This window comes from Dendropsophus ebraccatus, chromosome 7 (genome assembly GCF_027789765.1).
Source record: "Dendropsophus ebraccatus isolate aDenEbr1 chromosome 7, aDenEbr1.pat, whole genome shotgun sequence".
Lineage (NCBI taxonomy): Eukaryota > Metazoa > Chordata > Amphibia > Anura > Hylidae > Dendropsophus > Dendropsophus ebraccatus.
In genome coordinates, this window is record NC_091460.1 from 83053771 (window position 1) to 83072271 (window position 18501).

Here is an 18501-nt window from a genome sequence, read left to right on the forward strand (position 1 = left end):
AGGACATAGTGATGAATAGAAAAAACCCTGCCCAGGGGCATTCCTAATGGTGAAGAGGATGAGGAGGAGGGGCGGAGAGGCGGTACAAGCCTAGGACACGGGTACTCTAGGCCACACCAATTTGACACAGGGCTGCAAGTTTAACTGCATCACCTGCCGCCAAGACCCCAGGACAGATCTTGTATTAAAAGCAGCGATAAGAACGTACAAGCGGTTAGGAGGCGGAAGATTGTGGGTACAGAGTCGCTTTAATTTAAAAGTTTAGACATTAATGCGACACTGCCGTTGGATGACTACAAGCTGGGTAGAATGAGATATCAGACCACGCAGAAGGAGATCTGTCGGATAAATGCATAACAGCGGAGTGGTCGATTTTTTATTTTTGTTATGAGACTATAGATCAGAGTTTGTTTTTTTCCAGCAGGTTTAACATTTAAGTTTACTTTGAAATAAATGTGTTGCATGCCATTTGACATTCTTTTAGTTTCTCACTTGATGCGAAAAGCAAGAAAAAAAAAACCCTAAAAATCTCACCTTGTCAGCAAATACTGTTATTGACAAAGCCGCCTTTTGTAGTCTGTCACTTTGAACCACTGTCAGAATTTTAAATAGAATGAGCAAATTGCAGCAATAAGGAACACATGCTTTAAAGTGCCACTCTTGTAAGTCCCCAATACCATGCAGTCCTGGTCCCACTGATCAGCCTCATGACTGTCCTACAGTGACTGCCACATGGACTGTAAGTCACTTTGTCTAGGAGTTTCATAGTGAATAAAGAAATTAATGTCTAAACCATATAGCAGTCACTTTCGAAGATGGACAAGACAAACAGCTTACAAGCTTTTTATACTTATAGACACATCTAAAATATCCCACCATCAGGAAACTAAATAGAAAATCCTTGTTTATTGGCTCTGGTCATAGCTAGGATTCATGGGGTCCCATAGCAAAATAACTGTCCGGGGCCCCTCCATACTTATCTAGCCTGGCACAGTCCCCCAGCTGTACATCATTTAGGACAGGATGCAGCAATGCCAAGCTAAATCACAGATGCCTCCAGAGACAGTCCACAAGGTCTTAAGCCATTTGTGATCTGAGAACATAGTAACATAGTTAATAAGGTTGAAAAAAGACAAGAGTCCATCAGGTTCAACCTGATGGAGACACAGAAGTAATAAATGTATACTCCCCAGCTACCAAGGTCTTGGCCACAAGATACGTCAGCAGCCTAGCCACTGCTCAAAGAGTAATCTAAGTAACAAGCTGTCAACTATAGTGTAAGAGGGTAGGGCACTGCTGCAAAAGTAAGCAATTTTGCTAAGGAAATGCATTTACACAACTGCTCACTTTTACATTATCGAATACTAAAAACTTTATTAGATGAGTATACCCCTTTGATTCATTCTTAGCATGCTTAATAAAAAGTTCTACTGGCAGATATAGTGTCAAGAGAGGGTAAAGATGTGAACAGTGGTTCAGGGGTGTTGAAGATTTAGAGCATTTATTACCTTCCTGCTCCCTACATAAAGAATTCCAAATTTAGAAATGTGATTTATGCAGATGGCTAGCTATATTTAGTGCCAATGTAGAGAGCTGGAAAATGATCTGTTTATTCCCAGGCCTGCAAATAGAAGAAGTGGACATCTAGCACATATAGCTGAAACAGGATTGAACATCACCTTGCATGTCTTTCAATACTACAAGTTGTGGTTATAAGATTACTGGAGAAAGGACCTTGATTCTGATTGCCATATTTTAGTATCAGGAATAACTTTTTTCTTTACATGAGGACAATTTGTTAAGTGGGGGTCTTTCCTTCCATATCTACAGTCTTAATTTATAGTGCTATAGTCTGGTTATATTTATTTGCATATGACCTTACTTCTCAAAAACATTGTGTTTGGCCCCACATATGCCTCCTTATGTGACCTGATCCTGTGAGTAGTCCCCTTCAAGTGAATGGTGCACATCTGCTGCTCAGCCTTTCCCATTTAGTTGCGTCCTCTGGTGGATGCCACTTGGAGCAGGCTGCATTGGGTTAAGAGTTTGTTTGTAGATTACAGGAAACTATATTGTATAGGAAAGGTATGATGCAGAATTATCTGGAGGTGAGATATTGTGTTTCTTCTATGTCCTTTTGTGGTTTTATATGATATGTAATATATAACAAACGAAGAAAAAAAGATTATATATATATATATATATATATATATATATATATATATATATATATTGATCATTAGTCCAGGTAATATTGCAATCTTATCATGACTCAAGGATTCAGCTTTGGTCCTGGTTTACACGTCCATGTGTCTATCAGGGGCTGTGGACCTGTAGCTACAGACAGAACAACGGATTTGCATCCATAGCCATCTGCAATTGCACTGGTCCATTGATACGCAAATAGGGATCCATGCTAGGGAATGCCAGCTTTTTTAGCTGCATAGATCATGGCCCCATCACAGGCTCATAACACCTACGGGTGTGTAAGTGAGGCCATAGAAATGAATGTGTCGGTAATGTGAATGTACCTTTAGTCTAAATCACAGCATGCTGTATTATATCAGATAGTAAATTAGGAATTATGCTATTAGTTAAAATATGACAGCAATAATATTAAAGGAGTTGTCCAGGCTTAGAAAACCATCACTCTTTCTTCCAGAAAAATCATGACTCTTGTCTCCAGTTTGGGTGTTACTTTCCATTGAAGGGAGCTCAGTTCCATTGAAGTGAATGGACCTCAATTGCAAAACCACACACAACCTGGAGACAGGAGTAGTAGCTTTGCTTTTTTTTCTGGAAAACTATCTACTCTATCAATCGATCTACTCTATCTATCTATCTATCTATCTATCTATCTATCTATCTATCTATCTATCTATCTAGTTAGAGCTAGGATTATTTTATCATTAAGTCAAGTCTCTTAAGGTTCGGAGACTAAATGTGTGTACTCTACACATATCAGTACAGTACTTTGATAATTACAGCATTGAAATCATTAGCTCAGATTTCACTCTTTTACCTAGTAATTACAACTAATTGACACAGCATGGATAAAAGTGAAGACAGAAGATACAATTCTACATACTTATCACACCTTTTTTGGTAATCTAATTTTGTTTTGCAGAATGAAAAATCCCCTGGGCGCTCAACAAGTCGATCAAGCAACATTTCAAAAGTATGTGCAAAATACTACTTATTCCTATGCTTGATGGAGTACACTGAGGTGTCAGGCTTTAGACTTCAGTACATTGTCTATTGTACATTATATGCACTGTATTTTACCTGTCGGCTTCGGTTTAGCATTTTTTTTCTTGACTTTAATTAGAATGATACACTGCCAATCCAATTTGCACATGTCAAGCTTTTAATATGGCATATTGCTTTCATGTTATTCAAACTATCTACTCAAGACAATGGAACAAATGTGAAGACTGGATAAATGTTTCATGTCTCTATTCTCATTTGAAATTCATGAGATGCGACTAATGACAAGTGTTTAGAAATAAATTAATTTATGCAAACTATTAGCAATATTTCATGCAGTATATACATGGTCATACACACTACAAGGACACCCTGACAGTTGTGCAATGTTTAATCTCCAATGAAAGAATGTAAAAAAATATATATATGAATTAAACATGCTATGGGATATCTACAGAGAATAAATGAAATAATAAACACATTAGAATAAAGCTTTGCTAATCTTTCCTTTAAATGTCATAACAAAACTAGACATAGCTTTACATTATTATGTACATACAAGTTGCATACTAACTCATAGCAGGACCCTCACTCCTTATGTTTGACGTGATGGTTACATGTGTATCTCTGTAATGTCTGATTTTGTCTATGCATGTACCCAGGGCCGGCGTCAGCACCAGGCATACTCGGGCAAGTGCCGGGGCCCACAGTGCCTCAAGGGGCCCCCCTGCACTTGCCCACACCATCTCTTCCCCTCTCCCTCCCCTCTCACTGCGCTCACACACTGACACACATTGCACTGTGTGCAGGTGGTGCTGTGCTGTGAGCGCACACATCATTACCTGAGGCTGTGGGGGGAGGGGGGATGAGCCAGGCGCAGGGATGAGGGGGGCGCTGGTGAGCCACTGAAAGCATATTGTGGCTCCTCCAGGCCTCAGTCTCTCAGCGTCGGACCAGAGGAGAGGGGGGTGGGGCTCACTGCACGGCAGCCTGTAGAGGCCAAACAGCAGGTCAGGGCCCTATTGAATTGCATTGAAAGTCGTTTGCTACGGGTTTGATGTTGATTTATGCATACAATCTGCACTGAAATCCGTGCCAACTCTGATTTATATATACATTTACAAATATACTTATTTAAAGGGATCTGGCCAGGTGATAGATTTCCCTTAAGTGAATATAATTATGTAACATAGCAAAACTTTGTATAAGCTTCTTAGAGTGACTCTGTACCCACAATCTGACAAATTTGCGTGGCCTAGAGTTTCTATGCCCTAGGCTTGCCCCGCCTCTCAGTCCCTCCTCCCCGCCCTCTTCATCATTAGGAAGGCCCCCAGGCAGGATTTCTCCTAATCACCACATGTCTAAACACTGCACATGTGCTGGATCGTGAAGGTACCTGTGCAGTTTTTTTACAAGTGTTAAATAGGAGAAATCCTGCCTGGGGCATTCCTAATGGTGAAGAGGGCAGGAAGGAGGAAAGGCGATTCAAGCCTAGGGCATCGACACTCTAGGCCACACCAATTTGACATAGGCCTGCAAGTTTAAAAGTTGTTTTTTAGAACAGTAACTGTATCACCTGCCAAACGGACCCCAGGACAGATAATGTATTAAAAGCAGCTTTCCAACGCTACAAGCAGTTGGGTGGCGGTGGGCGGGCAGATTGTGGGTACAGAGTTGCTTTAAAGTGACTCTGTACCCACTTTGCAACCCCCCCCCCCAAAAAAAAATATATTTATACCTTTTTGTATCTGATGAGAAGTCCTTAATGCTGGTAGATGTATCAAAGCTGGTTGAGCTTTCCAGAGGAAGAAAATCAAACTTTAATTGAGGTAAATCCATGTCAAAGAGGCAAGGCCTAGAGCAACCGTGCCCTAGGCCAGCAATGTCTGTGTGGTGTTGGTCTCCGTCTCCCCCTGACTCCCGTTCTGCCCTTTGTCTTGCCACACAATGCTAGCTGTAAGCGCGCATGCGCCGTTGTCTGACCCCCCCCCCTGCGTCGTTGCAGTGATGTTGCCGGGTCCGGGACGCCTCTGTGGTGTGTCTTCTCTACATCGCCCCAGCCCCGTGGTAGTAACACGCCCGGCCCTGCACTGTCTCTATTGCCTGTCACTGCCCCCCATCCCCTGCAGGTGCAGTGAAGCGACCGACCTTTTCCGACAAGTCTAGTGCATCATTGCGCCTGCTCAGGATTGGCGCACAACGGCGCAAGTGCAAAGAAGAGGATAAGCTGATTCCGGCAGCAGGCGGCATCATGGTATGCGGGGGGGGGGGGGTGTTTACAGACAGGAGAGGCGGTACAGGGCCTAGTGCGTCACTACCATGGGGCGGGGACGACGCAAAGAGGAAACATCACAGAAGCGCCATGGACCCGGCAAAGTCAATGCAGCGGCATCGGGGGGTCAGACAACGGGGCATGTCCACTTACTGCTAACACTGTGCGGGCGGACAGAGGGTGGAACGGGAGGCAGGGGGAGACGGAGACCAACACCACACAGGTGGTGCTGGCCTAGGGCAAAATTGCTCTAGGCCACACCTCTTTGACACGGCTACACCTCAACTAAAGTTTGATTTTCTGCCTCAGAAAAGCACAACCAGCATTCATAAAGAAAGGACAACCAGCAGAAAGGACTTCTCATTAGCTACAAAAAGGTATATATATGTATATCTCATGAGCACATACAGTAGTCTTCTCTAGCATATTTACCAATCTTGATACTAGTAAACAACCTTAAGTTGAATATTAGAAAGCACAAATAACTGCAGAAGCTTTTAAATAAACTGTGAACTCTATTAAATCAGAAAACACAAGATAACAGAAATGAGATGGTGTCATTTTAGCAACACAGTTCTCTACATGCCCAGTTTTCATACTTAATTCAATTTTGTGAAGTATGCCTATATTTATATGATGGTTTGTATTCTTCAACAAGAACCCAAAATGTTGTTATGTTGTAATTTTTATCAGTTTTTCTGAAAATTTGTCTATCACACCTGTTTTCAAAGATGCACGTAAAGTAGAACCTGCTAATGAGATTTGTTGTATGGAATTCTGAGTTCTTTAGCTTCTCAGCAGTTACCAGTGCAGCAGCATGTCCAGATAAGTGCCAGTACTAGTACAGTTAGAGCACTTACCAGCTTGCTGTGTTATGTTACCATGGTACCACCAACTACAAGGCAGGTTTTCAATTAAATTTTACAATATGTTACAATGCTTTAACACAGCATTCATATATGGAACACTTGACCCTTATATTTTGGCAGATTAATGTCAGGTGGGTGGCAAAATAATGAAATCCTGCATCTTGACTATAGGCAAGTTACTAGTACTGTTTCTTTATCTCAGTAATGTGGAAAATGACATATTTTTTATTATGTATCTTATAGAGGAATTTTTTTCTAAGAATACATGTATATACTTGTCAAAGAATATCACACAACACACTGATAATTTTAGATAATTGTTGGCAAATAGGTATAAATACATTCAACTGTCTTCTGACAGGCATTGTGCTATGCCAACAAATCACTGCCAAATGCAGAATAGCTAACTACATGTCATCTTGACTGTGCAATACTGTCCTGGCCATGTGTTCACAGAATAACATTAGAACTCAGGAATTGAAACAGACAAAATGTATCTAGCAGATCAGTGGAAGTCACTACACTCATGGTTATTTTGACCATATAATAGTACAACTAATAAAACCTCCATATGACATTAGGTTTGAAATCAAGATGGAAATTTTTTTCTCCAATATGATACCAATATAATACCAATAAAAACTAGAGACCATGGAAGAATAAAAACGCTATGGCTCTTAGAAGGCAAGGAAGAACATTGCTTTAATTGCTTCAACTCTTTTCCAGGTCTTTGCCTGGTGCAGCATGGATACAGTAGATCCCCCAATATGCTTTTAACCTTTAGAGGACCTGGCCAATTTCAATTTTTACTTTTTCGTTTTTATCTCCTTGTGCTCAAAAGGCCATAGCAGTTGCATTTTTTCACCTAAAGACCCACATGAGCCCTTATTTTTTGCGCCGCTAATTGTACTTTGCAATGACGGGCTGAATTGTTTCATAAAGTACACTGTAAAAGCAGAAAAAAATTCAATGTGTGGTGAAATTGAAAAAAAAAAAAGCATTTCTTTTATTTGGAGGGTTTCGTTTTTACGCCGCTCCCCCTGGGGTAAAACTGACTTGTTATATATGTTCCTCAAGTTGTTACGATTACAACGATATGTAACATGTATAACTTTTATTTTATTTGATGGCTTATAAAAAATTCAAACCATTGTTAACAAATATATGTTTGTTAAAACCGCTCCATTGCCAGGCTTATAGTGCTTTTATCCTTCAGTCTATGGGGCTGTATGAGGTGTCATTTTTTGCGCCATGATGTGTTCTTTTTATCGGTATGTTGATTGCACATATGGGACTTGTTGTTCGCTTTTTATTACAATTTTTCTGGATTTGATGCGACCAAAAATGCGCAATTTTGCACTTTGGGATTTTTTTACGCTTACGCCATTTACTGTGCGAGATCAGGAATATGATAAATTAATAGTTTGGGCGATTATGCACGCGGCTATAACTAAAATGTTTATTTATTTTTTTATTTTTATGTATAACATAGGAAAAGAGGGGTGATTCAAACTTTTATTAGGGGAGGTTTTTTTTTTTTTAATAATGACACTTTTTTTTACTTTTACACTAATAATAGAAGCCCCCCTGGGGGACTTCTAGTATAATCACACTGATCTCTCATTGGGATCTATGCTGTATGCAGACCCCGGCCTGAGCCGGATGTGTGGATCGCTCCGCCAGGACAACATCCGGGGGGGGGGATCCTTTAGGTCCGACTCACATTAACTTTACAACTTTAACTGTTATTGCTGTACAACTAAGGGGGAAATTTATCATGGGCTTTGAGCCTCTATTTAGGCTAATAATTAGAATTTTTGTCGATTTTTAGTCTAAGTTCTATCTATGAACCAATAGTTGACAGGCAAATATTTTATAAAAAATTTTTTAAATCTTTAAAAAGCTGCACAAACTGGTGCAGGCCTACGTCTGGTCAGTACCAGTTGAATGTGTTTGCACATTTCTTTGGCAATATTCTGTGAGTATTCTGTGAATATTCAATTCACAAATAAATGAATAGCTTGTTAAATTAGTCTTACAGTATTTGGATGGGTAAAAAATAGATAAATAGTCTGAAGAAAAATCTCATGATTTAGACTCAATATTAACCCCTTCAAGACCAAGCCTATTTGCACCTAAAAGACCAGGCTCATTTTTCAAAATCTGACCTGTCTCACTTTATGCTCTTATAGCTCAGTGATGCTTTAACGTATGCTAGCGATTCTGAGATTGTTTTTTCGTCACATATGGCACTTTATATTAGTGGCAAAATGTGGTCACTACTTTGTGTGTTTTTTGTGAAAAACATCAAAATATCATGAAAAATTGAAAAAAATTAGCATTTTATGAACTTTGAAATTCTCTGCTTCTAAAAAAAGAAAGTCGTATCACATGAATTAGTTACTAAGTCACATTACCAATATGTCCTCTTTATTCTGGCTTCATTTAATAAACATATTTTACTTTTTTAGGGTGTTACGGGGCTTAGAAATTTATCAGCAAATTACCACATTTTCATGAAAGTTTCCAAAACTGATTTTTTTAGGGACCAGTTCTTTTTTTTAAGTTGATTTAGGAGGTTGGTATACTGTAAACCCCCATAAGTGACCCATTTTGGAAACTAGACACCTTAAAGAATTAACCTAGGGGTATAATGAACATTTTAACCCTACAGGGGCTGGAGGAAAGTATTCACCATTAGGTAGTAAAAAAAATGAAAAATAAAAATTTTCCAATAATATATACGTTTAGATTAAAGTTTCTCATTTTTAAAAGGAACATGAGAGAAAAAGCACCCCAAAATTTGTAACGCAGGTTCTCTTGAGTACTACGGTACCCCATATGTGGGTGTAAACCACTGTATGGGCACACAGCGGGGCTCAGAAGGAAGGGATCGCCAATTAGCTTTTCCACTGCAGATTTTGCTGAAGAAGTTTCCGAGCGCCAGATGCATTTGCAGAGCCCCTGTCAGCAGAGAGAAAAAAAAACCATAAGTCACCCCATTTTGGAAAGTGCACCCCTCAAAGAATTCATTTTGGGGTGTGGTGAGCATTTTGACCCCACAGGTATTAGAGGAAAGTATTCAAAAGTAGACAGTAAAAATGAAAAACTCGAATTTTTCCAATAATATGTTCATTTAGTTAGAAATTTCTCAATTTCACGAGGATCAAGAGAAAAAAAGTACCCCAAAATTTGTAACGCAGGTTCTCCTGAGTAAAAAGGTACCTCATATGTCAGTATAAACCACTGTATGGGCACACAGCCGGGCTCAGAAGGGAAGGAGCGCCAATTAGCATTTTCTGTGCAGATTTTTCTGAAAAAGTTTCTGAGCACCAGGTGCGTTTGCAGAGCCCCTGTAATGTCTACAGAATAGAACCCCCCCAAAAGTCACCCCATTTCAGAAAGTACACCCCTCAAAGAATTCATCTTGGGTTAGGATGAGCATTTCGGCCCCACAGGTATTAGAGGAAAGTATTCAAAATTGGCCAGTAAAAATGAAAAACTTGCATTTTTCCAATAATATGTTTGTTTAGTTTGAAATTTCTAAATTACACAAGGAACAGGAGAAAAAATGTACCCCAAAATCTTTAACGCAGGTTCTCCTGAGTACAACGGTACCCCATATGTGGGCATTAACCACTGTATGGGCACACAGCAGGGCTCAGAAGGGAAGGAGCCCCAATTTGCTGGAGCAAAACCACAGCTAGTAATAGTTATTAGAATAGTGCAGTTACTAAAATAAAATAAAAAAAATTAGATTACAGGTAATGTGGGGTGGTTACGGACAGTCTGGGGTGGTTCCGGGTAATCTAGAGGTGGTTACGGGCAGTCTGAGGTGGCTATGGGTAATCTGGGGTGGTTACGGGTAATCTGGGGTGGATACGGTCAACATTGGGTGGTTACGGGCAACCTGCTGTGGTTACAGCAACCTGGGGTGGTTACAGGCAACCTGGGATGGTAAGAGGCAACCTGGGGTGGTTACGGGCAATATGGGGTGGATACGGACAACCTGCTGTGGTTACAGACAATCTGGTGTGGTTACAGGCAACCTGCTGTGGTAAGAGGCAACGTGGGGTGGTTACGGACAATCTGGGGTGGTTACGGACAATCTGGGGTGGTTACGGACAATCTGGGGTGGTTACTGACAATCTGGGGTGGTTACAGACAATCTGGAGTGGTTACAGACAATCTGGGGTGGTTACAGGCAACCTGGGGTGGTTACGGGCAACGTGGGGTGAATACAGACAACCTGCTGTGGTTACAGACAATCTAGGGTGGTTACAGACAACCTGCTGTGGTTACGGGCAACGTGGGGTGGTTACGGACAATCTGGGGTGGTTACGGACAATCTGGGGTGGTTACAGGCAACCTGCTGTGGTTACGGATAAACTGAAGTGCTAAAAGGTAATCTGAAGTGGGTACCTGTAATCTGGCGTGGTTACGGGCAATCTGGAGGGGGTTACTGGCAATTTGGGGTGGTTAGTGGTAAGGTGCGGTGGTCAGAGGCAAGGTGCGGTGGTCAGAGGCGACGTGCGGTGATCAGAGGCGACGTGCGGTGGTCAGAGGCGATGTGCGGTGGTCAGAGGCGACGTGCGGTGGTCAGAGGCAACCTGCTGTGGTTGCGTGCAATCTGGGGGGTTACATGTAATCTGGCATGATTACGGGCAACCTGGGGTGGTTATGCGCAACCTGCGGTGGTTACGGGCAACCTGGGGGGGTTACAGACAATCTAGAATTGTTACGGATAGACTGAAGTGCTTATAGGTAATCTGGGGTGGGTACATGTAATTTGGGGTGGTTACAGGCAATCTGGGGTGATTACGGACAATCTGGAGGGGGTCACTGGCAATGTGCGGTGGTTACGGGCAACGTGCGGTGGTTACGGGCAACGTGCGGTGGTTACAGGCAACGTGCGGTGGTTAAGGGCAACGTGCGGTGGTTACGGGTAATCTAGGGGTTACGTGCAATCTGACGTGATTACGGACAACCTGGGGTGGTTACCGGCAACGTGCGGTGGTTACGGGCAACGCGCGGTGGTTACGGGCAACCTGCGGTGGTTACGGGTAATCTGGGGGGGTTAGGGGTAATTTGGGAGTAAATTGCAATTATTACTATAATAAAAAGTGTGTGGTTTATTTTTTAGTGTGTTTGTCACTTTTTGTACTTTATACATTCATTTTCACTGTAATACTATGATTACTGTGATATTTTCTATCACAGTAATCATAGTTCAGTGACAGAGACCAAATTGGTCTCTGTCACTTAAAATTTTCAGAGCTGGCTGGTTGTGGAGCGCATGCGCACTTCATAACCAGCCAGGACGCCGAAGAGGAAGGAGCTCCAGGATCAGGTAATGTATAAGGGGTAGGGGGGGTGACTGAGGGACGGGGGTGACGGGGGGGGTGGGGGGATATCACTTTTTATCCCCTGTCACCAATCATTCATGGGGGATAGTGACTGGGGGGATAGTGACTGGGGCACTAGGGGGGCTGGTCTGGGGTCTGATTTTACTTATTTCATCTCCCCCCACCGTGGATTCACGGTGGGGGGAGATGAAATACAGCGGCGGCACCGGCCCATTAGTGACCACCATTTCGGTGGTCACTAAGGGGTTAATAGGGGTCAGCTGCGGGATCGCAGCTGACTCTCATTACCCCCGGGGCTGTACACAGATGAGAGCGGGATTGCTGTCCCTGCAGCGATCCCGTTCTCATCACAAAGCCCCCTCAAGTCAGGAACGTATATGTACATTCCTACTGCACGGGGCATGTGCAATAGGAACTTATATATACAGATTGCTGACGTGAAGAGGATAAATTCCCCCTATCTGGCCCTTTTAAGCCAAAATCTTGATGTATTCTGGAACAAAATTTGTAGCTTATTCTGGGCCGATAGTGGCCCAAAATACATCCCACATAAATAACAAAAAGGACTTTTGGAGGACCATAGCTTTTGTTACAGTCTCAATACAACCAGAAATACTTGGCAGGTATGGGGAAACATTTACAAAGTAGGAATGCTTTCCAAAGGAGTAGTATTATTAGGCTTTTTAAATAAATTAATAGAGATGAGCGAACCTGGAGCATGCTCGAGTCGATCCGAACACGAACTTTCGGCATTTGATTAGCGGTGGCTGCTGAAGTTGGATAAAGCTCTAAGGCTATGTGGAAAACATGGATATAGTCATTGGCAGTATCCATGTTTTCCAGACAACCTTAGAGCTTTATCCAAGTTCAGCAGCCCCAGCTAATCAAATACCGAACGTTCAGGTTCGGATCGACTTGAACCCGAACCCGGTTCGCTCATCTCTATAAATTAACAAAATGCAAAGTGAATTAAGAGAAGAAAAATCTTAATCAAATCAATACTAAGTCAAGGATATTGTAGAATTATAGTCAGGTGTATTGGTGTGTTTACACAGACAGATTTTTTTTAAGCCAAATCCAGGAATGGATTTGAAAAAAGGAGGAATGTCAGTCTTTCCTTTATAGCCTGTTCTCTGTTTATAGTCTGTTCCTGGCTTTGGCTTCAAAGATCTGTCAGATTAATCTGTCTGTTTAAATGCACCATTAAGTTAACCAATTTGACCAAACAGGTGATAATGATTATCATTTTAATATGTAGGTTATGCTGAGTTTACACGGAATGATTATTGTTTGAATTTTCGCATAAACGATCACATTTGAGCGATAATCGTTCCATGTAAACACAGCAAACAATTAAACGAAGAGTGAGAAATCGTTCATTTTGATCTTTCAACATGTTCTTAAATTGTCATTCGTCGTTCGCTGAGTATTCGCTCATCGCTTCTTGTAAAGTCTTTCACAGATTTTCCCTATGTAAAAGATGAGCTTAAGCGATCTTAAAAACGATCACAATAACGATTTTACTTACGAATTTTCAAATGATTTTTCTAACAATTTATTTGTCTAAATGCTAATCGTTATAAAAACCAAATTGTTGCTTAAAAATCGTTAAACGGCAAATTATCGCTCCGTGTAAACGTAGCATTAAACAAAGTCATGTACTGAAACAGAAATATTATTGTAGACTAAAAATATTATTGTAGGCCTAAAACTAGTCAAGAAATAACCAAACTCAGCTACATAAGAAGTCATACACCATGGCAAGATTAAATAAATCAACATTTGTTGTGACCCTTTGCCTTTAAAACAACATCAATTCTAGGTACACTTGCACAAAGCTGGTTATTATCACTTGTTTAGTATAATCAGTTAATTATACACCTGACTTTGTGCAGGTGTTACCTAGGAAAATTGATGCTGTTTTAAAAAACAAAGTCCGGCCACATTAAATATTAATTGAGAGTTCACATGTACTGGAATTGCAGCGTTTTCCAGCGTACTGGAGATATGCTGCAATTCCCGGTACTGTCAGTTTCAATAGGTTTACATACTCAGGCTGAAGTGAGGACTGGTAAAGTATTCACCAGGCTGTGGCAGGTTAAGGGGGATTGGTTTTCATACTCACAGTGGAATGAAACCTTTGCTGCGAGTATGTAAACCTACTCAAACTGACAGTACCGGAAATCACTGCGGATCTCGCTGCAGAACTCTTTGAAAACCGCTGTGATTTTGTTACGTCTAAACTCACCCTTAACCCTTTGAGGACCAGGCCCAAAATGACCCAGTGGACCGCGCAAATTTTGATCTTAGTGTTTCCGTTTTTCCCTCCTCCCCTTCTAAGAGCTCTAGCACTCTCAGTTTTTTATCTACAGGCCATGTAAGGGCTTATTTGTTACAGGAATAGTTGTACTTTGTAATGGCGTCATTCATTTTACCATAACATGTATGATGGAATCCCAAATATATTATTTATGAAGATATAAATTGGTGAAATCGTAAAAAAGAATGTAATATGGTAACGTTTGGGGGGTTCCTGTGTCTACGTAATGCACTATATGGTAAAAGCGAAATGATACTATTATTCTATAGGTCAGTCCGAACACAACCACATGCAGGTTTACACAGATTCTCTAATGGTATAAATTTTTTTAAATGAAATCCTTTTTTTTGGCAATTAATTATAAATAAAATGGGCCTATTGTGACACTTATAACGGTTTTATTTTTTCACCTATGGGGCTGTATGGGGTGTAATTTTTTCCGCCATGATCTCTAGTTTTTATTAATACCATATTTGTGAAGATTGGACGTTTTGATCACTTTTTATAAACATTTTTTTATTTATATTGTAACATAAAATCGGTAATCCGCGCACTTTTTTCCCTCTTTTCGTGTACGCCGTTTACCGTTCACAATGACGCTTGTTATATTTTAATAGATCGAACAATTACGCACGCTACGGTATATTATATGTTTATTTGTTTATTTATTTTTATATGTTTTATTTATATAATGGGAAAGGGGGGTGATTTCAACTTTTATTGGGGGAGGGGTTTTGGGGTAGTGTATTGGTGTTTTTAACTTTTTTTTTTTTTTTTTTACACATTTGAAGTCCCTTTGGGGGACTTTTACATACATTAGTTTGATTTCTACACTGATGAATGCTATGCCATAGGCACAGCATTGATCAGTGTTATCGGCGATCTGCTCATTGAGCCTGCCTGTGCAGGCTCAGTGTAGCAGATCGCCGATCGGACCGCACGGAGGCAGGTGAGAGACCTCCGGCAGTCCGTTTTACCGATCGGGACCCCCGCAGTCACACTGCGGGGGTCCCGATCGGTAAGTGACAGGGGACTCCCCCTGTCACTTACTCTTAAACGCCGCGGTCGCGCTGCGATTGCGGCGTTTAAGGAGTTAATGACACGCGGCAGCGCGATCGCTGCAGTGTGTCATTACCGGTGAGGTCCCGGCTGCTCACTGCAGCCGGCCCCCACCTGCTATGAAGCGCGCTCCGCTCCGGAACACGCTTCATAGCGGGAGAAACACCCAGGGCGTACAGTTACGCCCTAGGTCGTCTGGGGACAGACTTCCATGGCGTAACTATACGCCCTGGGTCGTCTAGGGGTTAATGTTGATTTCTCTTCTGTATATTCACTTCACATTTTTAAAACTGATAAGGCTACATTCACATTAGCGTTCGTCTTTCCGACACAATTCCATCATCCTTTTCCGTTTTAGAGAAAGTGAAATGGAACTTGTCGAATCTGTTATAATCCCCATAGGTTTCAATGATATTTTATTGTGCTCCGTTTGACTAAATAGTGCTCCATTAGTATGCAATCGGTTCAAGTTCCGTTTTCTGAACGGACGAAAAAATTGTTTTTGCAGAATTTAAACGGGTCAATGCAATCCGTTTTTTTTATAATGAAAGTCAATGGTGACGGTTCGAAACGGAAGGTTAATCCGTTTGCGTCCGTTGTTCAAGTTTCCGTCCCATTCCGTTTTCTAGTTGGAGCATGCGCAGAAGGGGAGAGAAGACCAGAAGTTCTTCTGGGAAGGAAGGGGAGGAGCTGAAAAAAAAACTGTGAAAAACGGACACGAACGGAATTACAAACGGATGACAAGGGAAGCAAATGGATGGCAAGCTTCCACTAATTTTACTAAAATAAACAGATACACTAACATTTTTGGCTATCCGTTTGCATCCGTTGACATCCGCTAGCGGATCCGTCAGTTTCATGTAAAAATGCTAGTGTGGCTGAGCCCTAACAGTAAACTATTTACACTTCTATTTTTGAAAACGTTCTTACTTTTAGAATTTTTACACACTTGCCTAAAGTTTTTGTGCAGTACTGTACATTCCCGAAAGTTGCCATATTTCATGGCTGAAAATGTCCCAAAAGAATTTTATATAATGTTACATAATGTTTTATTAAAACAGGCATATTAGTAGTGATGAGCATAGTTTGTGTTCGCCAAACATTAACAAACATTACGCACATCCGTACAGATTATCAGGTGCAAAGCGTAAAATACATAATAACAAAACAATTACACAGCATAAGCGTATTTTTATTCACCTGTGCATATATTTGCAATGAATATACTACTGAGTATATTAATTACACTGTACATTAGTGATGAGCGAATACGATTGAGTAGGAATTCGATCGAATATTGTGGTATTCCAAAGATTCGAATTCAATCGAGTAGTGAGGTGAATACACGGGAAACATTCGAAAGCCCTCCAATCGCAGTTGGCGCTTTTTTTTAATCCAATGATCATGCAGGGAGGCCGTGAGGGACCCTGGGAGTACGCACGCAGCGCGAAAACGGCGTCTACCCTCATCGGATGGCTGAACCACATGACCTTGAATCTTAAATACTTGGCCACCGCCTCTCGACCGCAGATGAGCTTTCAACCTAGCCAGGGAAAGATCTTGCAGCAGGGAGAGACAGGTTTTAGTAGCGTTTTGGTTAGGCAGGCTTACTACAGAACCCAAAAGTCCTTTTCAGGGCTAAGATACAGCCAAAAAGTCATCTCTGAATCAAAAGCACTTCTCAGTGCTAAGAAATAGATGATATAACAGCAGCAGCATCAACATCAGCAGCAGGTGTATTCATTCCAGTACCCTGTGTACAAGTGACTTATAGTGTCCCTGTTTAACACCACTAAGGGCACGCTATACATATTGTTCCAGTAGCCCACTAAGGGCACTTAATATATACTGTTTCAGTAGCCCAGTAAAATGCATGTGATACATATTGTTCCAGTAGCCCAGAAAAAGGCACGTCATACATACTGTTCCAGTAACGTTCGTACAGCATTGCGCATAATACGCGCGAATAACATGAGGCTCTGCGGACGCACATTGGAATCATGTATGTAACACTGCGCAAGAAATACGAACAAAATGTGTGAACATTGCCATAAATATTTGTAAAGCATTCGTAAATATTTTTCCTTCGCAGCTGCGGAGAGTGGCATTATACTGCATTTTGGGGTGTTGGGTGCACCCAGGCATGCTCCCCCTAATGTCCCAGTGTCATTCCAGAGGTGTTTGTATCGTTTAGGAAGCTTTCATGGGGGACTTGGTGACCCCCAAGTGGTCGAATTTTGATTTCCAAGTGCCGCAAATTTTTTTCCCATAGACTATAATGGGATTGAATTCACGTTTGAATAGTCGAATATCGGTGCCTATTTGATTTGAACTGGCGCAAAGGGCCGTTACCCCAAAGGGCCCCAGATCACCCCTTGAAAACTATATCTAAAACTTAACTTTTAATAAGTATTAATATATTATAAAATCAATAAGCACCGTGAAAAAAATTAAATTAAAATTACTCTCCCACAGTTCACTAATATATGTACTTTAGTCCACAAACGGTGGTACTCTAATCTACCCAGATAGCTGCAGACTACTGGGATTGAAGAGCTGTGGAAGTAGCGAATGAAACCTAACACACCGCCACCACAACTAGTTTCACCCCTAAACGGGGCGTCTTCAGGTGTAGGGCATCTAAATTTAGTTATGCCCTACACCTGAAGACGCCCCGTTTAGGGGTGAAACTAGTTGTGGTGGCGGTGTGTTAGGTTTTATTCGCTACTTCCACAGCTCTTCAATCCCAGTAGTCTGCAGCTATCTGGGTAGATTAGAGTACCACCGTTTGTGGACTAAAGTACATATATTAGTGAACTGTGGGAGAGTAATTTTAATTAAATTTTTTTCACGGTGCTTATTGATTTTATAATATATTAATACTTATTAAAAGTTAAGTTTTAGATATAGTTTTCAAGGGGTGATCGGGGGCCCTTTGGGCTAACAGCCCTTTGCGCCAGTGTGATATTTGTTTAAATTTACCCTGGACCCCTTTGTTCTCTCTAGGCACTTCAGTAGTTTGTTTTATTTGATTTGAATTCTCAAAAGTCGAATATTTCCCTACTCACTCATATATATATATATATATATATATATATATATATATATATATATATGAATTAGCCCTAAAAAGGACTGTTTGGTTCTTAGTTTTTTTTTTTTCATAGAGGACGCCTGGTCACTACAGCTTAAATGCTGGATTCTGTCACCCTCCCTACACTCACAATTTCACAACGTTCTAAGCCGTACTCAGACAGCTCTCCCTCCCTACACTGACTAATTACCACTGTGAATATTGCTGCATAACTAAATTTAGATGCTGTCCCTGCTTTTTTACTCTCCCTACTGAACGTCACAAGAACTTCAGCGTCTCGTTTTTATAGCATGTCCTTCCCACACGTTCATTTG

General features: G+C 41.2%; 1 protein-coding gene across 1 annotated transcript in view; it reads left to right on the forward strand.

Annotated features, from left to right (window-relative positions):
• MARCHF1 (membrane associated ring-CH-type finger 1) overlaps window positions 1-18501 on the forward strand; it is a 217163-nt gene that overhangs the window by 76678 nt on the left and 121984 nt on the right. Inside the window, exon 2 of the mRNA XM_069976179.1 lies at window positions 3128-3178. Coding sequence (XP_069832280.1) covers window positions 3128-3178 — 51 coding nt within the window. The remainder of the gene's footprint in view (window positions 1-3127; window positions 3179-18501) is intronic.